The 22,424-nt window shown below is 40.3% G+C and overlaps 1 protein-coding gene, 5 non-coding genes and 2 pseudogenes across 6 annotated transcripts in view; 2 read left to right on the forward strand and 6 right to left on the reverse strand.

Annotated features, from left to right (window-relative positions):
* LOC125884717 (cilia- and flagella-associated protein 47-like) overlaps window positions 1-22,424 on the forward strand; it is a 124,358-nt gene that overhangs the window by 49,666 nt on the left and 52,268 nt on the right. Inside the window, exons 8-18 of the mRNA XM_049569833.1 lie at window positions 16,315-16,421; window positions 16,621-16,850; window positions 16,942-17,149; window positions 17,993-18,221; window positions 18,704-18,856; window positions 18,966-19,164; window positions 19,279-19,366; window positions 19,575-19,791; window positions 19,881-20,125; window positions 20,340-20,470; window positions 22,280-22,408. Of these exons, the coding sequence (XP_049425790.1) occupies window positions 16,315-16,421; window positions 16,621-16,850; window positions 16,942-17,149; window positions 17,993-18,221; window positions 18,704-18,856; window positions 18,966-19,164; window positions 19,279-19,366; window positions 19,575-19,791; window positions 19,881-20,125; window positions 20,340-20,470; window positions 22,280-22,408 (1,936 nt within the window). The remainder of the gene's footprint in view (window positions 1-16,314; window positions 16,422-16,620; window positions 16,851-16,941; window positions 17,150-17,992; window positions 18,222-18,703; window positions 18,857-18,965; window positions 19,165-19,278; window positions 19,367-19,574; window positions 19,792-19,880; window positions 20,126-20,339; window positions 20,471-22,279; window positions 22,409-22,424) is intronic.
* LOC125884711 (nucleolar protein 58-like) lies at window positions 1,488-6,285 on the reverse strand (annotated as a pseudogene).
* Window positions 3,335-3,417, reverse strand: LOC125885279 (small nucleolar RNA SNORD11B). Its single transcript, XR_007448849.1, has one exon. It is a non-coding gene; the product is annotated as a small nucleolar RNA SNORD11B (small nucleolar RNA).
* On the reverse strand, window positions 3,668-3,750 carry LOC125885277 (small nucleolar RNA SNORD11B). Its single transcript, XR_007448847.1, has one exon. It is a non-coding gene; the product is annotated as a small nucleolar RNA SNORD11B (small nucleolar RNA).
* LOC125885273 (small nucleolar RNA SNORD70) lies at window positions 4,703-4,791 on the reverse strand. The gene has a single exon (XR_007448844.1). It is a non-coding gene; the product is annotated as a small nucleolar RNA SNORD70 (small nucleolar RNA).
* LOC125885271 (small nucleolar RNA SNORD70) lies at window positions 5,304-5,391 on the reverse strand. The gene has a single exon (XR_007448842.1). It is a non-coding gene; the product is annotated as a small nucleolar RNA SNORD70 (small nucleolar RNA).
* On the forward strand, window positions 7,356-11,473 carry LOC125884718 (nuclear fragile X mental retardation-interacting protein 1-like; annotated as a pseudogene).
* On the reverse strand, window positions 16,173-16,244 carry trnad-guc (transfer RNA aspartic acid (anticodon GUC)). The gene has a single exon. It is a non-coding gene; the product is annotated as a tRNA-Asp (tRNA).

Consider the following 22,424-nt stretch of genomic DNA (forward strand, 5'->3'; position numbering starts at 1 on the left):
GATGCAGTCGATCGATGATGCGGATCTGTGTTCCTCTAGTAATGACTTGTATCCATGGGCTGCCCTTACCATTCCTGCGGTGGTTTTTTGCCATAAGTCTGTATATTCAGGAACAGCTATCTCCAGTGGTGAGAAAACTATTCAGATCCTTGGCTAAAAAAATACACCATTATAAATATACATATATTGTACACAGAAAATACAACTTGAGTATAAGTATCTAAGTATTGTAAGCAAAATGCATTTAAAGTATCAAAAGTACTCATTATGCAGAGATGGAAAGAACTGACCCAGTGAGTATTATGCTATAAAATATATTCTTGGATTTATTGTTGGATTATAATTATTATTGGTCCTAGGTTTTTTTTAATTTTCTTTTTTGTCTCTTTTTAACAAAACAAAAACAAACAAAAATCAAATAAATAAAAAAAAGTACTGATTCCTTGATACAATCCCTTACATCCACATCGGCATATCCTTGCTTAACCTCCTCCTGTGTACTTACATATACATATCTACCTACAGTGACACATTCCTATCTGTCAGCACCTCTTCAGTCAGTCATTTCAAGGGCCCAAGTTTCATTTTAACATTGACTGGCAGTGTTGTAGTGGTGGTTGATGAGGGGGGTGTATTTCTAGGGAGGAGGAGGTGCAGGGTACCGAGGGGGTGGTGGGTCTGCTGTCCATATTCCTTTTTAGTTTTTTGCCAATAGGTGGGTATATTGTAATCTGACAGAAAGAGGTAGGTTTGCCCCATATACCTGCATTTTATTTACCCAGCACTACATCACTGTTGGCAGAACACATATATTGGGGTGTTTGATTGTCCTAAACCAGATAAGTTTGAGCATCAAACACTGAATTTTCTGTGTTCTGGTATATTTTCATCAGTTTATAGTGTCAGTGTCTTTAACTTTGTCACAACAAAAATCCCCTGCTATAGATGTTTTTAATGGGGGGGCACGACATTTGAGGGGGGCATACCCAAAATCCATATGGCTGATGCAATGTTGTGTGCAGTGTTTTGCTGTTGTATGTTTTGTATGAAAAAAATCCTCATCTTGACAGAAACTAATGCTCTCAGATTAATGTGGTCAAGTAGGTACAAAGGCAGCTTTAAATTTTAATTACTGTCTTAAATTTGTCCTTTGGTACAGTACTTTATTGTACAAAGTCACATTCAGCCCATTTGTGATCTTATATGTAACAAACTGCAGGCATGTAACCTTCTCATAAGGATATTATGTGTGCAGGTAAGATTTGTCTCATGGTTATAAATCTTCAGAAACACTTATCTTTCAGAGGCTGAGGTGGCTCACTCTAAGTGTTTGAATTAAGCAAGAATGCATTTTCCTGCTTACAAGCTGCACTGTTCATTCCTTCCAAAGTAAAATTGTCACACCCTACAGTTTGAGTCCTGCACTGAATAATCAAATTACATTTTTATATTTACACCACTGCAGCGTACACAATCAAAAGACACCATTACAGCAAAAACTGTTTATTTCACAGTCTGAGACAATAAAAAGATTTGTCAAAGAGATCAGAGGAATCTTTCCTCAGCAACTCATCACTCTGCTCTGCCTTTGATGCTTGTCTGATACAGATGTGTTCACAAATAAAAATCAACATAAAACTTTGAAATCAGAGTAGTAGATTACAAACTTAACATTGTTTAAAAAATATAGATTTACATTTTCACTCGTTCTATACCTGGAAATAATCCGTGCTTTCAAACCACACTGTTTGCAGTTATAAAAGGAGATCGAATGATGATTTTCTTTCACATGAACTCTTTTGAAGCACAGGCACAGGCATTCAATACAGTTTTACCCTTGACATAAACATATGACACAAAACTAAAATAACATAAAACTATAACAGAAAATATATACACTCTCTGCTATTTCACTCGTCTTCTTCCTCCTCCTCCTTGACCTTCTTTTTCTTCTTCTTTTTCTTCTTTTCTGTTGACTGGAGAGATAACACAAGTCAACACAACTGGAAAATCTGTCAAATGTCATATGAATGATCTTTAAGTTTCCTAACAGATTGTTACCTCTGTTACTGCGACCTCTTCCTCCTTTGACACCTCAGGTTCAGCCTCCTCTTTCTTGTCCTTCTTTTTCTTCTTCTTTTTCTTGGGAGTCTCCTCTGCTACTGCGGATGTCTCTGCTTCTTCTACAAAACATGCAGAAAAAAAAACCACTTTGAGCATCATTAGCTCCATTGTGGACGCAAAGCCACAAGATTAGGTCCATTCCCATTCTTCCCACCTTCTGTTACTGGTTCCTTTTTGGGCTTTTTGGATTTGACTGCCGGTGTTACAGGCTCTTCAGCCTCCTCCTCCTCCTCGACCTCCTCAAACTTCCTCTTCTTTGAGGTGGAGGTGTAGAATCTCCAGATGGACCGTACATTCTCACTTCACTGTGGAGAAACAAGTAGGTGCTTAACATCTTTGACATTTACATGTGGAAATACAGAATTATTGAAAAGGGACAGTTCGAGAGTGTTCACCTCTTGTGCTGGTATTTGTCTGCCTTTGCCATTGCTTTGCCTGTTCCACTGATTCTTCGGATCTGGGGAGAAAAGAAAATGGAGACAAAAATCAGATAAGAAGCAGAGAGAAAGCCCAGAACAAATACCAGATAGATAAACATTTACCTACTTAATCAGCACAGCAAGAATGAAACGAGAAAATGATCTGGGGCCAATATGTAACAATAAACACGAGTAAATTAATTCTTAGTGCAAGGTAAGACTCAGAAGCATTCTAAAAAGAAACTGGAATTAACTTTGAGCAAAGTCTAGGTGGTGTTATGTATAGTGGTAGTTGTGATACCGGAGTAGTTTTACTTACTCCTTTCTCCTCCAGCTGGCGCAGCCTGGCCTCCAGTTTGGCACGGTTCTCTGCTCCCATTTCTGCATTTGTGTCCTCTCCCAGGGCATCATAGCGAATAGCCAGGGCTGCTTTAGCTGCCAGCATTCTGGAGATCTGGACAAATATGATGGAAAAACAGAGCCTGTGTTTATTTTCCTACCACCAGACAGTGATGATCACTACCCAGTCCAATTACCGGTCCTTCTGAACTTACCTTGCCCTTATTCTTGGCAGTGGTCTGGCCCACTAGGGAGGCATGGTAGATGAGACCGTGCATTTGGGAGTATCTTTTGCAGTCTTCAGGGCTCTGAAAAGAGCTTTCTCGGCTCCAAGGATCTGCACTGTAGACGCCGGATGCTTTGCCAGATTCAGAAGGGACCCTTAAAAACAGCATGGAGAAAGACAAGTAAATATGCTGCTCCCTCCATCACCTGCCCACTGGGTCTCTTTACACAAGCTCAGATGAGGTAGTGACTTAAAACCATCAGACATTTTCAGGAAAGTGACATAATGTCGTCATCATCACTGCTTGGCTGTATTTCACAGTCCCTTTCTGTGACTCACCTGCATGTGAGATGAGCCGGGCGCCGACCAGCTCACCCACCATTACTGTCAGGTTGGGAGCGATAGCCATCATTCTGTTCTTCAGATAGTCGTACAGCTGAGCGCGGTATTCTGAAATCTCAATAACCTGTTGAAAATAAAGAGATACAGTTTGCATTACAACTGCGAGCAGAAAAAAGGCCAACGCAGTTATGAAGTGAAGACCTGGAGCCATGAATTGCGACTGTTCAGATGAGGTAGTGACTGAAAACCCACATGATTTGTTCAGGGTAAAGACAACTGTCGTCATCATCACTACTGTCACTTGTGCTCACGTGTAAAGAAAAAACAAAGACAGACATACCTGATCGCACAGGTGCTTGATGTTGCCAATGTCCTGCTCTGAAACCTCTGTTCCCATGGAGATCTCAGCAGCCCGTTGACCTTCATCGGCGATTTCCTCTGGAAGGATTTCTGACAGATCAGAGCCAGCTACATTTGTGCGATCACCTGGAGACACACAGAGATACCATCATAAATTGTATAGCCTGGTGAAATTTCAGGGAGCTTAGAAAATATGAAAGAATAGATACCATCCAAGCCTATCAAAACTTCAAAAGACATGGGCTTTACCAAGCAGGGGATTTCTGGTGAAATGTGTTTGTGTGTTCCCCTTAAAATAGTAAAGTGCAAATACAGATTTATTTTTTTTTTTACCAATATGGCGGACAGCTTTGCAGTAGGCCAAGTTGTCAGTGATGACTTTGCCCAGCTCAGGAAAGTGCCAGCCGTACCACTCTCTGCAGCGCATAATGTAGTTGTTAAGCTCCTTATCCAGGTCATCCAAAAGAGCTGTGGGGACAAAGACAAAAATACTAAATGTCAGACTGCAAATTCAAATACACAACAGACATTAATCATCATTAAAAATGAAAAATTTAGTCATTCCATTATCATTTTATGGTCCTTTTGAGAAAAAAAATGGAAGGAAAAAAATAGACTAAAATTAATATATTTTTTGACGTTTGTTGGCAATTGTGATAGTAATTTTATCTGATGACTTGATAATGAAAAGAAATTTGCTGCAGCATCACTAATGTTTTTCTTACTTCATAAACAACACAACTTACAGATGGCTTGCACAATCATCGTGTCCACTTTGTCTGGACTGAACTTCAGCTTGTAGCGGGACAAACTGGAGAACACAGAGAGAAGACTTATTAGTGACTCATTTCACACGTCAACCAAGTTATCATTTTTCTTTGCTTGATAGGTAGAGACTGCTGCCTCAGTGGTAGTGACGAATGCTGAAGAAAATCTACACAAGTGTTTCAGACAGCAAGTGTAATCATAGGCAGCAGTCGCATTCATGCAATGCTGTAGCTGTGTGCCACCTTACCTGTGAGCCAACCCCAGAGACATGGCACTGATCTCCCTGGGAGGAAGTCCAGTGATGAGGCTCTCCATCTGGCCCCTGATGCATCTCATCAGTTCAGCCACTGCAGGGCTGTGTACACAGCTCAGGTCCATCTTTTCCTGCAAACCAGAGCCCGTTAAAGCCATCACTCTTGCATATAGTGCTTAGCTACTAATATGTACGCAAATGTTGAACCCCTTACTTTGATGACGCCACCGAGTTTTGCATCACTGATGGCCAGCTGCTCATGAGCTTCCTTGGCAACAACTTTCTTCAAGACTTTTTTCAAACTCTTGCCAACTTTTCCCTCAGTAAGGGCAGTGGCAGCTGAGAGGCAAAGGATGGAAACACTGCATTAAAACACGCCTTACAAAACTGATGCGTAAAACCTGAAAACAGTCAACTGAATAAGCCTAAGCCAAATAACTTTGTTCACCATCTAAACTACCTCATAGCTTTAAACACTGTGGTCTCAGTGGTAGTGACGAGTACTGTGGAAAGCCTCATGTTTTAATCAGACACAGACATACATCACAGACCACATTCTCACTGTGTACATAAGTGGACAAAGATAAATCTCATTACCTGCCAATGCCTCCGTTGTGTCCTGAAACTTCTCAAAGTGCTTCAGCTTCACACTGGAAGGGGAAAAAACAAAACATTTAATACATGCTTTATCATAATTTCATGAGCCACACAGTATCACATGATGACAACTTGCTGATTCCATCATGTCATGGCTGAAAGCACCGCTCAACACTTACACTTTGTTCGCCTTTTCAGGAGTTTCAAACTCCTTGTACAGGCTGTCGACCTGCTGCAGCTTGGATTCATCAAGGACCTGGAATATAGCAGAAGCGAATTAGATAGGTGTCATGCATTAACAAAAGATCTGGGCAGAAATGACAAATACTACTAGGTAAACATCTTTAAGATTTGTGTGCATGTGAACATGGTGATGTGAAGAGTAGAAAGTCACTTATTAGAGCCTCAACATGCACACGTGGTCACGGGGCCTTTACACCGCTACCTCGCGTTAGCTTGAGCATTAACAAAAACACTCACGCAAAACATTAATTTAACCCGTACACATGTCTGTGTACAAATAAAATTATTATTATTTTAATTTGCTCACTGCCAGTCACGTTACATAAAGCTAAAGTAGCATGCTTTCTGGATAACTAGCAGCGAGGCTAACCTAAGCTAACACAGCTAGCTAAGGCGTAATAACTATATCTGCTTAAAGCGACAGGAAACACAAAGTGAAAACATACTTTAAATATCGCATATCCAGCGGCGGTCTCAAATAACACCAGCATTTTGGCGGCGGCTCGGTTACTTTACAAAGTTTCAAACTCTCTATGTAGAGAGCCGTCAGATTTTCCTCAAAGCCACCACGCTGCTGCTCCCACTCTGTCTGAAACACATGCGGCTACATAGTACCCTGCCGGAAACTGCTGGGTTGCCAAGTCCGTTCACTTGAGATCCCCCGATATCAAAAGTATTTTAAACCTTTACCTATATTTCATCTGATTTTTAAACTACAATGCATGTGTTTTCTAAGAATATAAAATATCACATTAATGTAGTGTGCGTTGTCAACATAGTTTAACATTGCAGATGTTTCATTTTATTGTTAACATAAAAATAACAGCAAAATGGAGTTGACTAATGAGAGTGTCACCAAAACGTGTCCGGCGTCTCATTTCTATACCATTAAAAAATATATTCTGCACGTTTTCCCCCCCATAAGTAACCGAATATTCGTTTATTTACTCTTACTCTTTTTAAAACTCCCCTCCTGTAATGATTTAAAAAAAAAAAAAAGCATTGAAAACATCCCCCACGTCGATTTAAAAAAAAGATTAAAAACATCACAGATAACTGAATAATTCAAATGTATAATTTTTGAATAATCAAAATAATTTAAATGTATAATCTTAAAAGACTTATGATGTAGTGGCGCCTGTTATCATGTGATTATCAACTTTTTGTTTATTTTAGTGCTTATTTATTCTTGTTTAAATCATTTATATTGTTGTATTATATTGTGTAGTTTATTAACTAGATTATAATAGTTACCTTTTATAATTTGACACTGGTCTGTTTTAAAATTTAAGTGTTGCATTGTTAAAATGTAAAAATACTGTTTGTACTAAACAAAACTCAACCTGGCAATCCAAGAAGAGGGTTGTTTAAATCTCGCGAGAACTTGTCATAAACATAAAATGATAATTTTTTTTTTATTAAAAACACGAATGGGACACAGCTTTATTAAGCACAAGACGTGTAATTTCCACAAAAATATCATACATTTATGATAATAGGTAACGTTATCGTTAATGTTGTTTTTTTGGTTGTGTTCGTCGTTTTATGTCCTTCCTGTTCTCGCGGAAGTGACGAACTTGTGATTGAACCGATTGAACAGGAGCAAAACATGCACATGTGAGAGCTGCGTGGTGAGGAACCCAACTTTGCTTCAACTAGACACCACTTTAGACTTGAAGAAAAACTCCAGGCGTGGAGTATGGCTGAACCGGGACACTATCCTCCGCCGGACTTCGGCTGTCCCCCTCCTAATACCATCCAGTCTTTCCAGCAGCAGCAACAGCAACAGCAACAACAGCAGCAGCAGCAGCAGTCCCGCTTGAGCAGCTTCCAGCCCAGTATGTGGAGCTGGAGCGAGACACCCACCGAACCCGTCTGGGACTACAGCAATCAGCCGGGATGGCAACACGGGGCAGCGGCAGGGTCTGGTTTCCCATCAGGCCGTGGAAATTATGGAGCTAAACGTCCATATGGTGAGGATAGCCTATACAGTAGTCTGTTAAGGTGATGAGTCACCTTAAAACAATAATTAGGTATTATTGGCAGCTTAAAATAATTATTTTAATTTACAATCAGAAAAAAAATTACGTTTTCTCGTTTTTTATAAACCAACAATACAAAAACTTAGTGGGAACGAATTTAAGTGATACTCCTAGTTGTGTTACACTTCTAGAAGATTATGAGGCTCACAAGAAACACATTTGAAAAAAAAAGGATGGTCCAAATCAAAGCAACAGGGGCTGAGACATCCTGACTTGTAGTCCTTAGTAATGGACAAGATCCAAATCACTGACTGGATCCTGCGTTTCCCATAATGCCAGTTGTAGCATTGGTTAAATCACCCTGCCTGATAAATGCCCATGTCTTTCAAACTCCAACCCTCCAGGGAATAATAGTTATAATAGTTTGGTGTCTCCAACGTCAAGCTCAGATAACCCAGATGACATCACTCTGACACCATCAGGGTTATTTCTCAGACTTGACAAAGCTCCTTCAGAGCCACAGGAGACATTACACACCTGTATCCGCATGCTGAGTCCTCATGGTGCGTGTGTGTTACTATGTCATGCCTCTAACTTCATTCTTGTCTTCAGGTCAAAATTTTGGTCGTGAATGGGGTCAAGGTGGACATCGAGGTGGAAGACCGAATTTCGGAGCCCCTAATAATCGTGGGAAAAAGGTAACTATCTGTTGGAACACTACCATTCAAATCATGACCAGTGCACTCTGAACTAGCCACAGCATGAACTGATCTGTTTGTAATCCACAGCAAAGAAATAAGAAAGAACCAGAGTATTCCCATTTTTGTGACACCTGTGACCGGGGCTTCAAAACCAGGAGAAATCGATGAACATATCTCTCAACACGTCAAGGTAATTTTGCAAGTACATTTAGCTTTATTTTATTTTATTTATGGAAATCATTATTCAAAATTTCACTGACTTACTCCATCAAATATCTTTCGTAGTGTTGTGTGCCCGACTGTAGCTTCATGGCTCATGAGAAATTAGTCAGCATCCACTGGAAAAATGTAAGTCAAACAACTCGCTGTGTATCTGAAACATATGCTCTCAGTGTATTCCCTTGCTAACAGCAGTCTTTTTTTATCCTGACTGCAGAACCATGCACCAGGCACCAAAAGAATAAAGCTGGACACAGCAGAGAGATTGCAAAATGGAGAGAGGAGCGCAAGTCAGTATCCACAAATACATTTCAAAAACAGTGGCAGCCATAAACTATTGATGACATTACACCATAAAATGATGTCACGGATTTTGCCTGTGATGTCTATTTCCAGTCAGCAAAATGTGTTGTCTTTCCAGAAACTACCCAACACTTCAGAATATCGACAAGAAGAAAAAGTTGATGGAGGTGCGGGAGGAGACAGGAGCTGTTCTAGAGACCGCTCAGTTTGGGTAAATGCACACGTTTAATGTGTAAATGATGTATTTTGCGCTGCATCTTTTTATGTTCTCTTTTTTTATTTGAAACAAAATCTAAACTTTAATATTTCATTCACAGGCGAATGAGAGGCAGAGGCCGAGGAGGATGGGGTCGAGGTTGGGGAACAGAGGGCTCCATGGGCGACACCCTCGGGGCCCTCACCCATCGGACAGCAGTGTTACAGGAAGATCTCCACCCCTCACCCAGCCCGGCAGGGATGGGGATCCACTGGGAGTGCTGGCCAGCAGTGACCATGGTGAGTGATTGTGGGCGTCATTAACACATGGAAGAAATTTGATGTGATATTGTCCACATTTTTGGAAATATGTAACAAACAAATGTAACTGATATGTGTTGCAATGTGTGTCTTGTGCTTCCAGATTCGGACCGAGAGGATGCAGGTCCTGAGGCCAGGACTGGTGGCCTGGTTGTGGCTCCTAAACAGATGAGCTCAGCTTTGGGCTCCCTGCTCGCCAACTATGGCTCTATGAGTGAAAGTGACGAGGAACCAGAGGGTGAGTTAACCAACATGCTCAACCTGCTACAGAACAGCATGCATATTACCTATACCATTAATATAGCGGTGGCATATGACACGAGGAATACAGATAACATTAAACAAGAGAGGAATTCCCTCAGCCATCTTGGCACTGCTGGCTGCATTTTTGAGTCACATTGTTGAATTTTTTGAGTGGTATTTCACACGTTAAGTTGACTCATGCTAGCTTTAAGTGAAGGGGTGTCTTTGTTTAAATTTTTTGATAAATAAAAGCATTTCTTCGTGAGTCTGGAAAATTTTAGAAAGTGGCATAAAACTCGTTAACTTCACAGTCATTTAAAAAAAAAATCCAACAAATGGTAGAAATCAGATTAAAAGGCCTTTCACATGCTGCATTTTTGAGCCTTCACATCCACTTTTGTCACTTTTGAGTGTGCATTTAAGTTCGCGCACGTGTTCCTAAGTGCAAACACTGCACCCTGAGTTAAACAAAGTTAGCTTTTGGAAGGCAGCACTGTGCACTGCAGCTTATGTAATGAGGAACAACCTCATGAAAACATTTTCATCAGTGTGTTTTCATTTCTGCCAATATATCCCCCTAAATCTTACAAGCTGGACCTTTAATTAGGGTATTTAATTCGACAGGCTGTATTATAGGTAGGTTAGTTTTATTCTGTTAACACATAAGGGTTGTATATAAATCATTAGACAAAAAACCACATTGAAAAATAGCAAGTCACTGGAAGAAATATTTTAATGTAATATTATTTTTCCCTGTGTTTCAGCCACCCCTATTAAGAGAGCCAAAGATCTTGTGCAAGAAAACCAGGCTCTCCTAAGCACAACTACACTGAACTCTCAGGACAGAGGACCCTCTAGAGCCCCGCAAACCTCTTCACAGGTTACAGTGGCTCATAAAGATGGCTGCCCGAACAATGCCCTTCACACACCTAACAGCAGGAGAGGAAGAGGGGGACGAGGAAGAGGAGGAAGGGGTGGTCGAGGAGGACACCAAGATACACCGCAGACTCGTCGTGCAACTCTGCTTGAGATGGTAAGATTGAACAAGCATATTTTACAGGATTTTAAATAGAGAGAATACACTTCACTCTACTTATATTTGCATCTCTATTTTTCACTTTGTTTAGTTACTGGCTCCAGATATCCGCCATGAGAGGAATGTCCTCTTGCAATGTGTGCGCTATATTGTCCGAAACAACTTCTTTGGCCTGGAGAGCAAACCTCAGAATCAGAAGGGGATAAAGGATAAAGTCACACCAGCTATCCCAACCGGAGAGCATGAAGGGAGGCAGGAGAAGTCATCGGAGGAATCCAAGTGTGTGCCTCGGTCCACCTCTCTGGGTGGTGGCGAGAGGAGTTCAGCAGAAGTTAGTAATCAGGAGGATTTAGAAACAACTAAAGCTGTTGCAGATGACCAGTATTCTTGCTCAGAACCATCAAAGGACACACCTGAGGACTCAAGAGCAAGTGCTCAGCAGTTCGCAGGGGATTTAATCCAAAATGCTGAGGAGACAACTGCCAAAGACTGCCAAAGCCTCTATTTGACAGGCACAGATAAAATCAGATCTACCTCTAATATTTATGATGATGAAATATGGGAGAGCCCTGGTGCTGTTATGTGAAATGTGAAATTATGAAAAAGGATTAATCTTATTTTGTTAGAAAGCATAAAAATCAGTTTTGTCTTTCAGAGACTGAATCTTTGAAATTAGTATTTTTCAAGGACTATCTTGTTTTTTTACATGATGTGATGTTACTTTGACTAACAATATGCAGTTATATTTTTGTATCATGCAATACTTAAAGACTGTCTTTTTTTCATGTGAAATAAAACACAAACACTGTTGATCACTTTACATTTGTACAAATGTTTGTTTCATGATATTTTAAGCTTGAATTCGGGATATATGTTTATGTTTTGTTCGTGCAGCTGTTGAGTCATTAAGTGAAAGGAAATCCATAATAATTAGGTGTATTACAACTCTTTATTGCATCATATTATCAGTTACAAAAGTATTATGAGCAGTGTAGTGGCAACATAATCGTTCACTGTAGTTTAGGCCAGACAATGAGAGTTAGATTGATTCAACTATCCTTACAGCAAATTAAGCCGTTACACCCAACGGAAAACGGTGAAGAGGAAGCGGAGATAAACTGTGAAATCACTTGTTTTTGGAAAGCACCAGCTCCTTTTAATAATGAGAGTCTTAACTGACACTTACAGTATCAAGAACATTAATTTACTCGATAATAAACAAGACGTTTTGGTTCCATATGAAGGTTTACTGCCTTGTGTCAGCAGCTGCACTCCACCTGGACTGCTCTAGTTTATTAAACGAGCGCAACTGTCAGAGTCAGTCGTCGCCTAGAAACCACCTGAGCAGTCAACGGCTGCGTAGTACAACGTTTGGGTAGCAACAGTAAAGTTGACCATCGGTATGCGAGTGTACAAGTCGACAAAACTGCGCTTTAATTTCCTTTAAACGCAAGTTAAAGAGAAGAAGAATATGTTGGGGCGTCTGTAAGTCAGTAACGTAGTAACTAAAAAGTCATATCATGGCTGGAAGGTGTGTTCGAGTTGACCCACCGCTCGTCGAGTTCAACGATGTCAAAGTTGGGCAGGTCTACAAGACTACAGTCACGGCGACAAATACTGGGAAAGCTTCGAAGAAAATAATAATTGAAAAGCCTGCGTCAAAGGTAAAGTAAACTCAGGGGTGTTTTTTAATGAACTGACAAGTAATATGAAATCTTTAAAAATAAAATGACGTAATTGACGTTAGCTAGAGAGTTTGGCGCTTATGCTAGCTACATTGCTCGTTGACGCTTGTTAGCTAGCGCGTGCGAGAAATTACGAAAGCTAGCTAGCGAAATTTAATGATTACTATTGGCCAAGCCCAGTAATATAAACCAAGCTATCTATCTATCTATCAGTTATTGTTTTTATTTATTCACGGTTATGTTATCCTGTTTATCAATGGTCTAACGTACGTTAGTAGCTGAAAGTTAGGTGTTACTAAGTTACTGTTAAAATCAAATTGTTAGGTAATAGGAATTTGTACGCATAAATACATAATTATATATATGTATGTATATTTTTATATTTATATACATATATATTTACTTACATATATCTTAGCAGGATAGTACCTTTTTCTTCTTTTTCTCGTTTTAATAGAGTTATCAATGTTTCAAGAGAGCCTTACTTTGCCCTGCATACTCTCAAATGCTAACACATTATACTCTGTGTATTCTGTGTTAGCATTTAAATAGTAAGATGCTTATGTATGTCTCTTAAATGCATGTCTCTTAATGTTAAAGGTACCACAGTACCAAAGTTGTTCTTTCAAGAGGTGGAACTCACCAGAAGCCCCATGATACAATATTATCACGATATATTATCACAATTAGTAAATCAGGATAGTGTATTATTGAGATTTTAAATGTTTGACGAAATGCTGAGTAATGCCATAACATATATGTCTATTTATTACCCATTTTCAACTGCCAATTATGTACCCAAAGAAAAACTTTGTCAACACTTGTTTTATCTAATAAGGTAAAGTTTTTATTCATTTCAATCATTTTTTTGCTGCAAAATGTATCTAGTCGACTGAAAAAGCGATTCATTTTATAATTCTAGTAGGTTACCAAAAGTTAAATTTGTATTTGCAATTTTAAAATCTTTATAAAATAAAAAAATCAATACTTGGCATTTTTACATCATTCAATATTGCCATGCACAATACTACAATGCAACGTTGTATCGATTTTCTCCCCTGCCCTTTATTCATTCTGTACATTTGATTGATGCCCTTTTCTCCCTCTTCTTCTTTTCCATTTGTTTCTTGTGCAGTTGTTCAAGTTAACAGCATCCAGCGCAGCCAAGGTGGTCGCTCCTGGTCTGTCTGTAAGTGGCTTGCTGGAGTTTTAAAGAAGAGGAGGTCAGATCCTGCCTTCTGATTAATATAGATGATGTAGAGACCATAAAAATACCAGTGCTGGGGTAAGAAGGCTACACACATGATGCATATTAACATATTACAGTATAGTAAAAATATTTAGGACCAAATACACTGCCTGCGACATTTGTTGACATCTCTACGGTGTTTTGACATTTCAACTCTCTGTCTGTCTTTATGTGCTCCTCTAGGTTTCCCAGGGCTTGTTCCTTCTTAATGGACTCAGCACTAGACTTTGGGTGTATTGCTGCAAATAGTCAGGTGATCAGCAAACATCATCATATAACCAATCAGGGATCAGCACCAGGTAAATCAAGTGTGTCTTTCTTGGTGTGGAGATACTGAATCTAAGTTGCTCACATCAGTACAACATACTCATTTTCTAAAAGACAGGCTCCATGACCCATCAAATTAAAGTATTAATCAAAACCTTTTTAAACGCCTGACAATGTCATTCCCTCTTTTGTGTTAATCAGAGTACTTAATCAACCAATTCATATGAAAATGGTAAAAATCTTTCAGTCAGAGACATTGCAGAGACGGTTGTGGGATGCAAGAATAGAAAACATTAGAACACTCACATGATAAACAATGTACAATAGCTTATAACGTGAAAACATACCCACCCACGTGTTCTGTGGTTTTCACTATAGACAGTCTGTAAATACTTAAAATACAGTTTGAGTTTTGAAATAAAACAGATAAAGATGATTTTAAGGATTTTACAGTTGATTAAGAAAACGACAAACAGACAAACAAGTCTGTTAATTGTATATAATGCTTTTATTGAGGAGACTGATCTAATACTGTTGTGCAAGTGACCTCATTCTTTACCCTTTCCTCATTTAAAACACTAATATTCAACATTACAAAAGAAGGCTAGTGGTAGTTGATAAGATATAATATACTTGCATTTCTTTATAAAGACATCTTGTCTGATAGCATATTCATGCTGGACTATGTGAGAAAGAAATCATGCAGCACTGTGCGCACATAAAATGTGATCTGTGCATGTAATTCGCGGTTCCACATACACATGTGCATGTAACTTGGTACAGACAATATGTTGCCCAGGGCTGGTATTCTCATTTTCTTAGATGCAGTGAGCTTTTTTTATGCTAAATACATTGCCATTGATAAACTGTTGTTCGAGAAAATAGGTTTGCCCTGTTAACACATGAACTGTCTGGATGTGAAGGTATCTGTTCTCAGATTTAAACCTGTACTGGGATTGCATTAAGCAGTACAAACAATTTACTAAATTCAGTCCATGGAAATACTCATGTGTTTGTGTGTGTGCATTGGAGGTGAGTTTCAGGTGCAGTACAATGGAGACCCCTCAGTCAGACTCTCACCCTTCAGTGGAGTCATAGCACCTGGTGCCACCCAGCGGCTTAAAGTGGAACTGCGCACAGACAGACCGAGGCAGATTGATGAGAAGGCTCTGTAAGAAAAGCTCTGCAACACCAGTCCAAGATAATTGTGAACACAGACAACATGTATTGATGCAGATTTTTGTAGAAGCTCAAAAAATTAGCTCTTGATATTTTGTGAAGGAGAATACATTGTAAGTAGGGGTACCAGTAGTCTTACGGGAAAATAATTGTATCATTTTATGCTGGGAAATGTACATTGAAGTACACGTCCACTTTACATATGCCTCACCCTCTCTTTGTCACAGGCTGAAATTCCAGAATCACCCTGCTGTAGTTCTCAGTATAAGGGCTAAGGTGGTGGACCAGCGCCTTGAGGTTTTTGACCTGCAGGTAATTCAGTGGTTCCTGTGTAATTGATATAGCACTTAATGGTGATAATCCATTGATCCTTTATCTCTTTAACTGGTGTTCATGTAAAGATGTTTGTGCTTATTTTTGTAGCTGAACAAAATATAACTCTGTGCGGTTTTACAGGGGGCTCCACTATCCTGTCTGTGGTTTGGACCTGCATACTTTGGGACGTCCCGTGTGGAGAATGTGGTTTTGAGAAATAGCGCCCACGGCATGTGACTGGGTCTGCCTGCTCCAGGACACTGCTGCTGGGACTGAGGTGGTGAGTGATGCCCTCAGGGGAAGTAGGTGTAGCTGCCAGCCTGCACAGCTGCTATGCAAATAGGCATTGTTACAGGTTGGAGACCAGTTGTACTAAACTAAAAATGAAACAATGCTTTGACTGTGATGGCTGTGTAGGAACAGACCTGCAGAAGAGCACAGACGCCGCCCTGCTGGAGAGAATGAAGAGGTGCAGTCCAGCCACCCAAGACGTCTCTCAGGTCCTGGTATGTGTTCCCAAGCAGGGTCAACTTAAACCGTATGAAAAAACCACTGTGGCAGTGTGCTTCAGCCCCATCTGTAAGAGGTAAGTTGTATATCAATGTGTCTGGAAAAAATACAGCTACTTTTCTGAATTTAATGCCAGTGAATGTAACATACACAAACATTTATGTTAAAATAAAATAAAATCATCCTGTAGTACAATGTCCTATTGAAACAAGATAAAGGTTAATGTCATAGGCAGTGAGTGAAACATGAGGTGAATGTAATGACACTGTTGGGGAGGGGAAAGAGAAAAAGTGTTACTCCCCGTCGGGGAATCGAACCCCGGTCTCCCGCGTGACAGGCGGGGATACTCACCACTATACTAACGAGGAGCTAGTTGAGAAAAAGGAGGCGTGGCCTCCTTTTGTTGTTTCCACAACAGAATGACACTGTCTCTTACAGAGCAAGTGAAGAGAAGAAACATGACTATTCAGCTAGCCGGCAAGACTACTGCCTTTTCTTGCTGTTCGAGTCAGTGGGAAGCAGATATGGCTTCACTCACCACAATGGTACTCACGCCATACACACACACACACACACACACACACACAAGGTGTATTGCAAGCTCACAGAGGAAGTGTTCTGAGCCAGCAGTTCATATGATTTAATGAGCAGATTATTCATTGATTTATTAACTGATAAACTGATAATTAAAGCTGAATGATACTGATATTTTGATTAAACCTATCTTTTTCCCTATCTCTTTAGGTAGCAGCAGTGTGGAGCTGGCAGTGACAGGCTCTGGATTTCCTGTGTCTCTGGTGCCAAGTCCCTCTCAAAGATTTGATTTCCTCACCTGTGTGACAGGCCAACATGTGGACCTGCTGTGTGTTCTGCAGAACCTCTGCCCTCAACTCCCTGTCAACTTCCGCTTCCGCAAGGTAGCACATTTCACCACCAAGCCCCCCACTGGCACAATAGCGCCTGGGCAATGTCAGGTAAGGATGGTGATTGATTCAGTTCATTTATTTATAAACCCAAGTGGAGTAGCAAATGTGGGAATTTTTTTTTTTCTTTTGCATTCTCCAGGATGTAGTTTTGTCTTTCACCGCACGGCAGCAAGGGAGCTTCCGTGTGTGTCAGACGCTAGATGTCTTAGGTCATGTTGTTCAGAGGGGTGGCAATACTGCTGAAGATATTACTGGACTTAAGCTTTGCAGCTTCCACACCCTCACTCTACACCTGTCTGCTGTCTGCCGCAGTGAGACGATACACCCCGTACCCAAACTGAATCCTGGTAAATATTGAAGGATAAATCCCATGAAAAGATGAAAACCAACAATGCATCTGTCTCTTATTATTTTGATTTCCCCGCCCTGTCTGTGGCTCTCAGTCCTAGGCTGTTGTCTGCTGCAGACAAGGTTTTTAAAACAGCTCACAGAATAAATGCTCAGTAATTTCTTAAAATAGCCGACATTGTAGTTTTTAAATACGACTAAATATTACTCAAACAGGGGAAATAGCACATTTGCAAGGGACTATTTTCAACAGCAGTTTTATCCAAATTTGGGATGCTCCTAACAATAGATTTTCCTGATGTTTAAACATGAGTTTAAACGTTATCTAAAAGTAAGAAAATGCTCACACAGTCAAAATTGAGCAAAGTTTAATCTATAAGGTTGTCTGAAAAAATATTGCGTAGATTAGGCAGTAAGAGATGTTTGAAATTGTTTCAATGACCAAAACGTATTTTAAACTGCACTAAAATGTGTGGCATTTTGCACCGTGCATTCTTAACATTGTACATTATCCTACAAAACATGACAACACCTCCTGAAATAAAAGTAAATGAAAGATACACTACAATTTGTTTGTTAATTGTAATGAAAGAACATGTCACCAATTGCAACAGTGTGGCTCACGGGTGTGTTTTTGACAACAGTGGAGCTCTATGGCACAAAGGATGAAGATATATCAGTCACTGATACACTCACAGTAATTGTTAGATGTACATATATATTGTTGGCTTTGGTCTTTTCATGGGATTTGTTAACAGTTGGAAGAATACTGAACATCATCAGACTTAAATTAGATGATTTTGATAGATGTACCTATCCTGCTCTTATTGGCTGCTTTGTAGGTATAACTCCAGCAGTAACCAATTCAACCGGATCACTACCACACATTCGGTCCAGTGAACTGGCACGTTGTCGTGGGATGGTGAGTGCTGCTGTCCTGTGCGCTGACAAAACACAAATCCACCAACATCACAGGAAGAGGAGTCAGAACACAGAAGGGATGGAGTTCCTGGCTTTTCCTAATGACCGGGCGACAAGCATCAGGCCTGCGTCTGCAAACAGACAGTACAGGTAAAGTTCAAAGAAATCCTCTTTTGGGGCAGCCAGGCCACCTGATAGGAATGTGTGCCCCATATTAGAGTCCTTTGCAGCGGCCGGGGTTTAATTTCAGCCTGCGGCACTTTGCTGCATGTCAGTCTGCATGTCAATCCCCTGCTGCACTGTAATAAAAACAGAAAAAAAGAAACACTCTTTCACAGGCTCAGTACAGTTTGGCAAGTGAAATGTGTTTGAAATAATCAAAGACAACAAATCAATTTCTTCCCAAAAGTATTAAATGGACATTCAAGTACTTGTTAAAAACACTTTCAACTCAAACATTATTTATCTCCTTTAAGCAGACTGACAAGTTTAAATTTTGACTTTGTGGTTTCCTATACTTTATTTTAAATGGGCTTTTTGCTTAATAACACTAAATTTTACTTTTGTTGTTGTTAAAATGATCCAAGTTTAAAGATTGCACAGTAACTGGTTCCTGTCTTTATCGTGCTCAGGACGATCTTCACTGGTGTACACCGCTATCGCTACGTGGACACTGACTATGCTTTCACTGAGGAAGAGGAGGAGCAGAGACAGCGCCATCGACAGGTTTACACAGATTTCATCAAACAGCTCAGACAAACACGCCTGCTGAGGATCAAGGAGAGGTAGGCCTTCTTATGAATTTTCTGTTTGCTGACTTAAAGGCCCATCTCAAACTGTTTTGTCATGAAGTAAAGTAAATATTGCAGTTGGACCTTTTTGGGGGGTTATTAGACAGGAGGAAAAAGCAGAGGACGAAGTGGATATTGGGATTGTTCCTTCTCAAGGGCTTGTTCCACCTACACTCCACATCAGCGACCTGGAGAGTAGTAAGATCTCAGATACCAAGCCAAACTACAGCTCTGCTTTTCCAGCAGCTAAAAATTGCTGCCCCAAAGACGTGACATCAGACACTCAGCAGGCTAACAGTCAGGTCAGATCAAAGGTTGTCTAAAGAATAGTAACAGATCAATCAACTAATACACAAAGTGGAAATCCAATGCACAATTCAGGACTGAGTTTTCTCCATCTCTTCCACTCTCACCAGGTAATAAATGCAGTTCCTTCTACCAGCCAGGAGGTGGCAGACTGCAACAGGACTCTGACACCTCAGGAGCTCTACCAAGTTGTCATAGGTTAGAGCTTCAATTCAGAGCAGTCACTGTTTCTGATAAAAGTGTGTGTACAATTTATTTGTGTGATTAGTAGTCTTGGGGTTTTGTGTGTTCTTGATAGTCATCTGATCAAATAATGTACGAATTGTCAAGCAATTCCTACGTGAAGAGGAATGATTTTTTATGTTGAGAAAGGTATAAAAAAAAAATCTCATTATTTCCTTATTAGGTCCATTGTTAGTGGACCTTGGCGAAGTTTGTGTGCAGTCAGTGTGTGTTAAGAAGCTGGAGTTGATCAATCATCTGTCAGTGTTCGTGTTGGTGCAGTTGGAAGTGGACTGCTCTGAGCTGCAGGGCTCCTCACCCCTCTCCCACGTCCTTCCACCCCACTCCTTCAACACCCTACCACTGACATTTCAAAGCAACAAGCTGGGTCACTTCTACAGGTTGGTGGAGGAGGCAGCTCAACACACTTTTGCTATGAACATTATTTATTGCAGTTCAAGTGCTATATAAAGACACTTCTTTCCTCCAGGCCTGTATCCTACTCTGTGAACAAGCAACATCTTGGTCAGATACTGGTCCAGGCCCAGGTTGTCCCCTTGGCTCTGGAGCTGTCCACCACCCTGCTGGTACTCCGTCCCACCCCTTCTCTGCTTGCCCAATCAGGATACAGAAGCTCAGTTACCCTTCGAAACCGGCGTAACCTTGCTGCAGAATTCACATGGAGACCATTGGTCACAGAGAGTGGCATCCTGTTCTCCGTGCGACCAGCGACAGGTACTAAAAGTGCAGCTCAGTTTAAGTGTCTCAGGGTGTAAGTACCTGGGTTAGCATTTTCAAAGCCTTTATATCAAGAATATCACTTTGCATCTTATCCCTCCCTGTTGTGGTTGTTTTTAAGGGGCTTTATTGTTAATACGTATTTTTTATCAATAGATTTGCCTGTCCGAATTAGGGCTAATACAACAAATCTACCCCCCAACCTCCTCAGGTACTGTGGAGCCATACAGGGAATTAGACTGTGAGGTGGTGTGGCATCCCTCCTTCTCCTACCCTTCAGAAGGAGACTTTGACCTCTGTGTCCATGAGGGCAACACGCAACGCCTGCACTGTATTGCTCAGGTCTGGCCCTACAATAGGGAAGATTACTTTGTATAAACAACTTGTATTTATTGCTTGTTTGCTTTGGGTCATACCACAACTGCATGCCAAGCAACATTTTCAGCAAGTACTGTTACTATACCTGTATTTTAAAATTAAAAAACAAGTGAACTTGGAAAATGCTGAAACACATTTTCATAAACAAATACATAAATGCTTTCTAAGTGTCAAAACATAAATAGTGAGTGAGTAAGTAAAGAAAGTAAATACGTTTATTAATTTATTTTTAGTTTAAAAGTCAGCTCATTCTTTATTGTGTTGATACATTGGCCATAATAGATGTGTCAGAACCGTGGATATCATCAGGAGAGACAGATTGAGAGGAACAGAAAACATGCACGTTTTGGCGAACCAGAGATGGGAAGTGTGTATATATATGGACAGAAGGAGAGAGGTGTCGGACAGAAACTTATTTTTGGAAATACTGCAACCTCATTAACATACTTTATTGTTGCTCGATCTATTATTATCCCAAAAGAGAAAACAGATACAAAAATTTAACTTCAGACTTAATGAGAAACTTGTGCCTGCTTCCTCAAAATGAACCTGTCACAGCATGGAATAATCAATGGCAACAACAGATGGTGAATTATCTTTATTTTTTCCTGTTTCTTCTTCTGTGCAGTCTATTTCCTACTTTAGTTTTTGTAGTTGACAGAAAGTGAGGTTTTCACAGTTGACAGAGAAAGCAAACTGAAGTGCTCTGTCATTCCTAAATTCCTAAGTGATTAGGCCTTGTGCTTTTTGTTTGTTCAGTCAGGATGGTAGCAGTGGGGGGAGGAAGCGGAGTTGAACAATGATGTCCTTTCGCGTCACTTTACATCTTTGCCATCCAGCAGCCAGCACTGGAAGATCATTGTTTTTTAGGCTGGGTTTGTTCCCAGCCCTCATATCTTTACCAAGATGTAAACAAATAGTCCGCTCCCCTCACACGCAATCCTGTGGAGTTTTCGGGGGTGCACCTGGGTTTGTTTATACACATTAGAGAACAGCTCTGTCTTAGCGAACTCATAATGGTCCAAAATCTAACATTCGAGTATTAATGTAAACTTGAACCACCTGCTGTAATAACATTGTTGTCAGTTTCGTCACATAGAGAAAAAGTCTGTGGTCAGTAGTGAGAAGTTTTTACCGAAGCACTGAGGTATCAGAACATCTACAGAAATCTTTATCAGTTCAGCCCTGCAACATTGTTCTCAAGACAGCTAAAATTAAGGTGAATAGCAAAAAGACTTTTAACAATTTAAAACATTAGTGATAAGTGAAATGAAATATTAAATAGAAAGAATGTCTTTGTAGACTCCTTATTTAACCAGAGCTCAGCAATCATATGAGGCAAAATCCATCAAAGAGGCAGATATCGATTTCTCCTCTTGACAGCAGCCTCAGTAGACCAGAACACAATTCAGCAGCAAGAAATGTTGTGTTTTAAGTACTGTACGGCTTGTGACTTTCAAGCTTTTTTCAATGGAAAAACTCCCACTCATACTTGCTGCTCAGTCATCATCATCATTACTATTGCTCTCTTCTCTGAGTTGTACACATGGTCCAAATACATGCGCTCAGGGGGCTGTCAAAAGTCACTTTGTAAAATGTGAGAAATCAGTGACTAGAGTAGAATTAGACAAGACAGGTCAAGGGAGAGTGGGTGAACTACGAATGAATAATACAGTGCTATGGATTTATTGTCACAGAGCAATTATATAAAACATTGAGAATTTTCCTCTTTCCTCACTGTCCTTCTCTCAGGTTGGGTCAACCAGTGTCCAGCTGGACACTGGGTCAACCAGTGTCCAGCTGGCAGAGAAACAGGTCACATTTGGATCAGTGCCTCTCAACATTCCTTCTGTAAGAACTGTAGTCTTACACAACACTGGACAGAACCATGCCTACTACCAGGTGCCCCATCACCACC

The sequence above is a fragment of the Epinephelus fuscoguttatus genome, linkage group LG24, assembly GCF_011397635.1.
Source record: "Epinephelus fuscoguttatus linkage group LG24, E.fuscoguttatus.final_Chr_v1".
NCBI classification, from domain to species: domain Eukaryota; kingdom Metazoa; phylum Chordata; class Actinopteri; order Perciformes; family Serranidae; genus Epinephelus; species Epinephelus fuscoguttatus.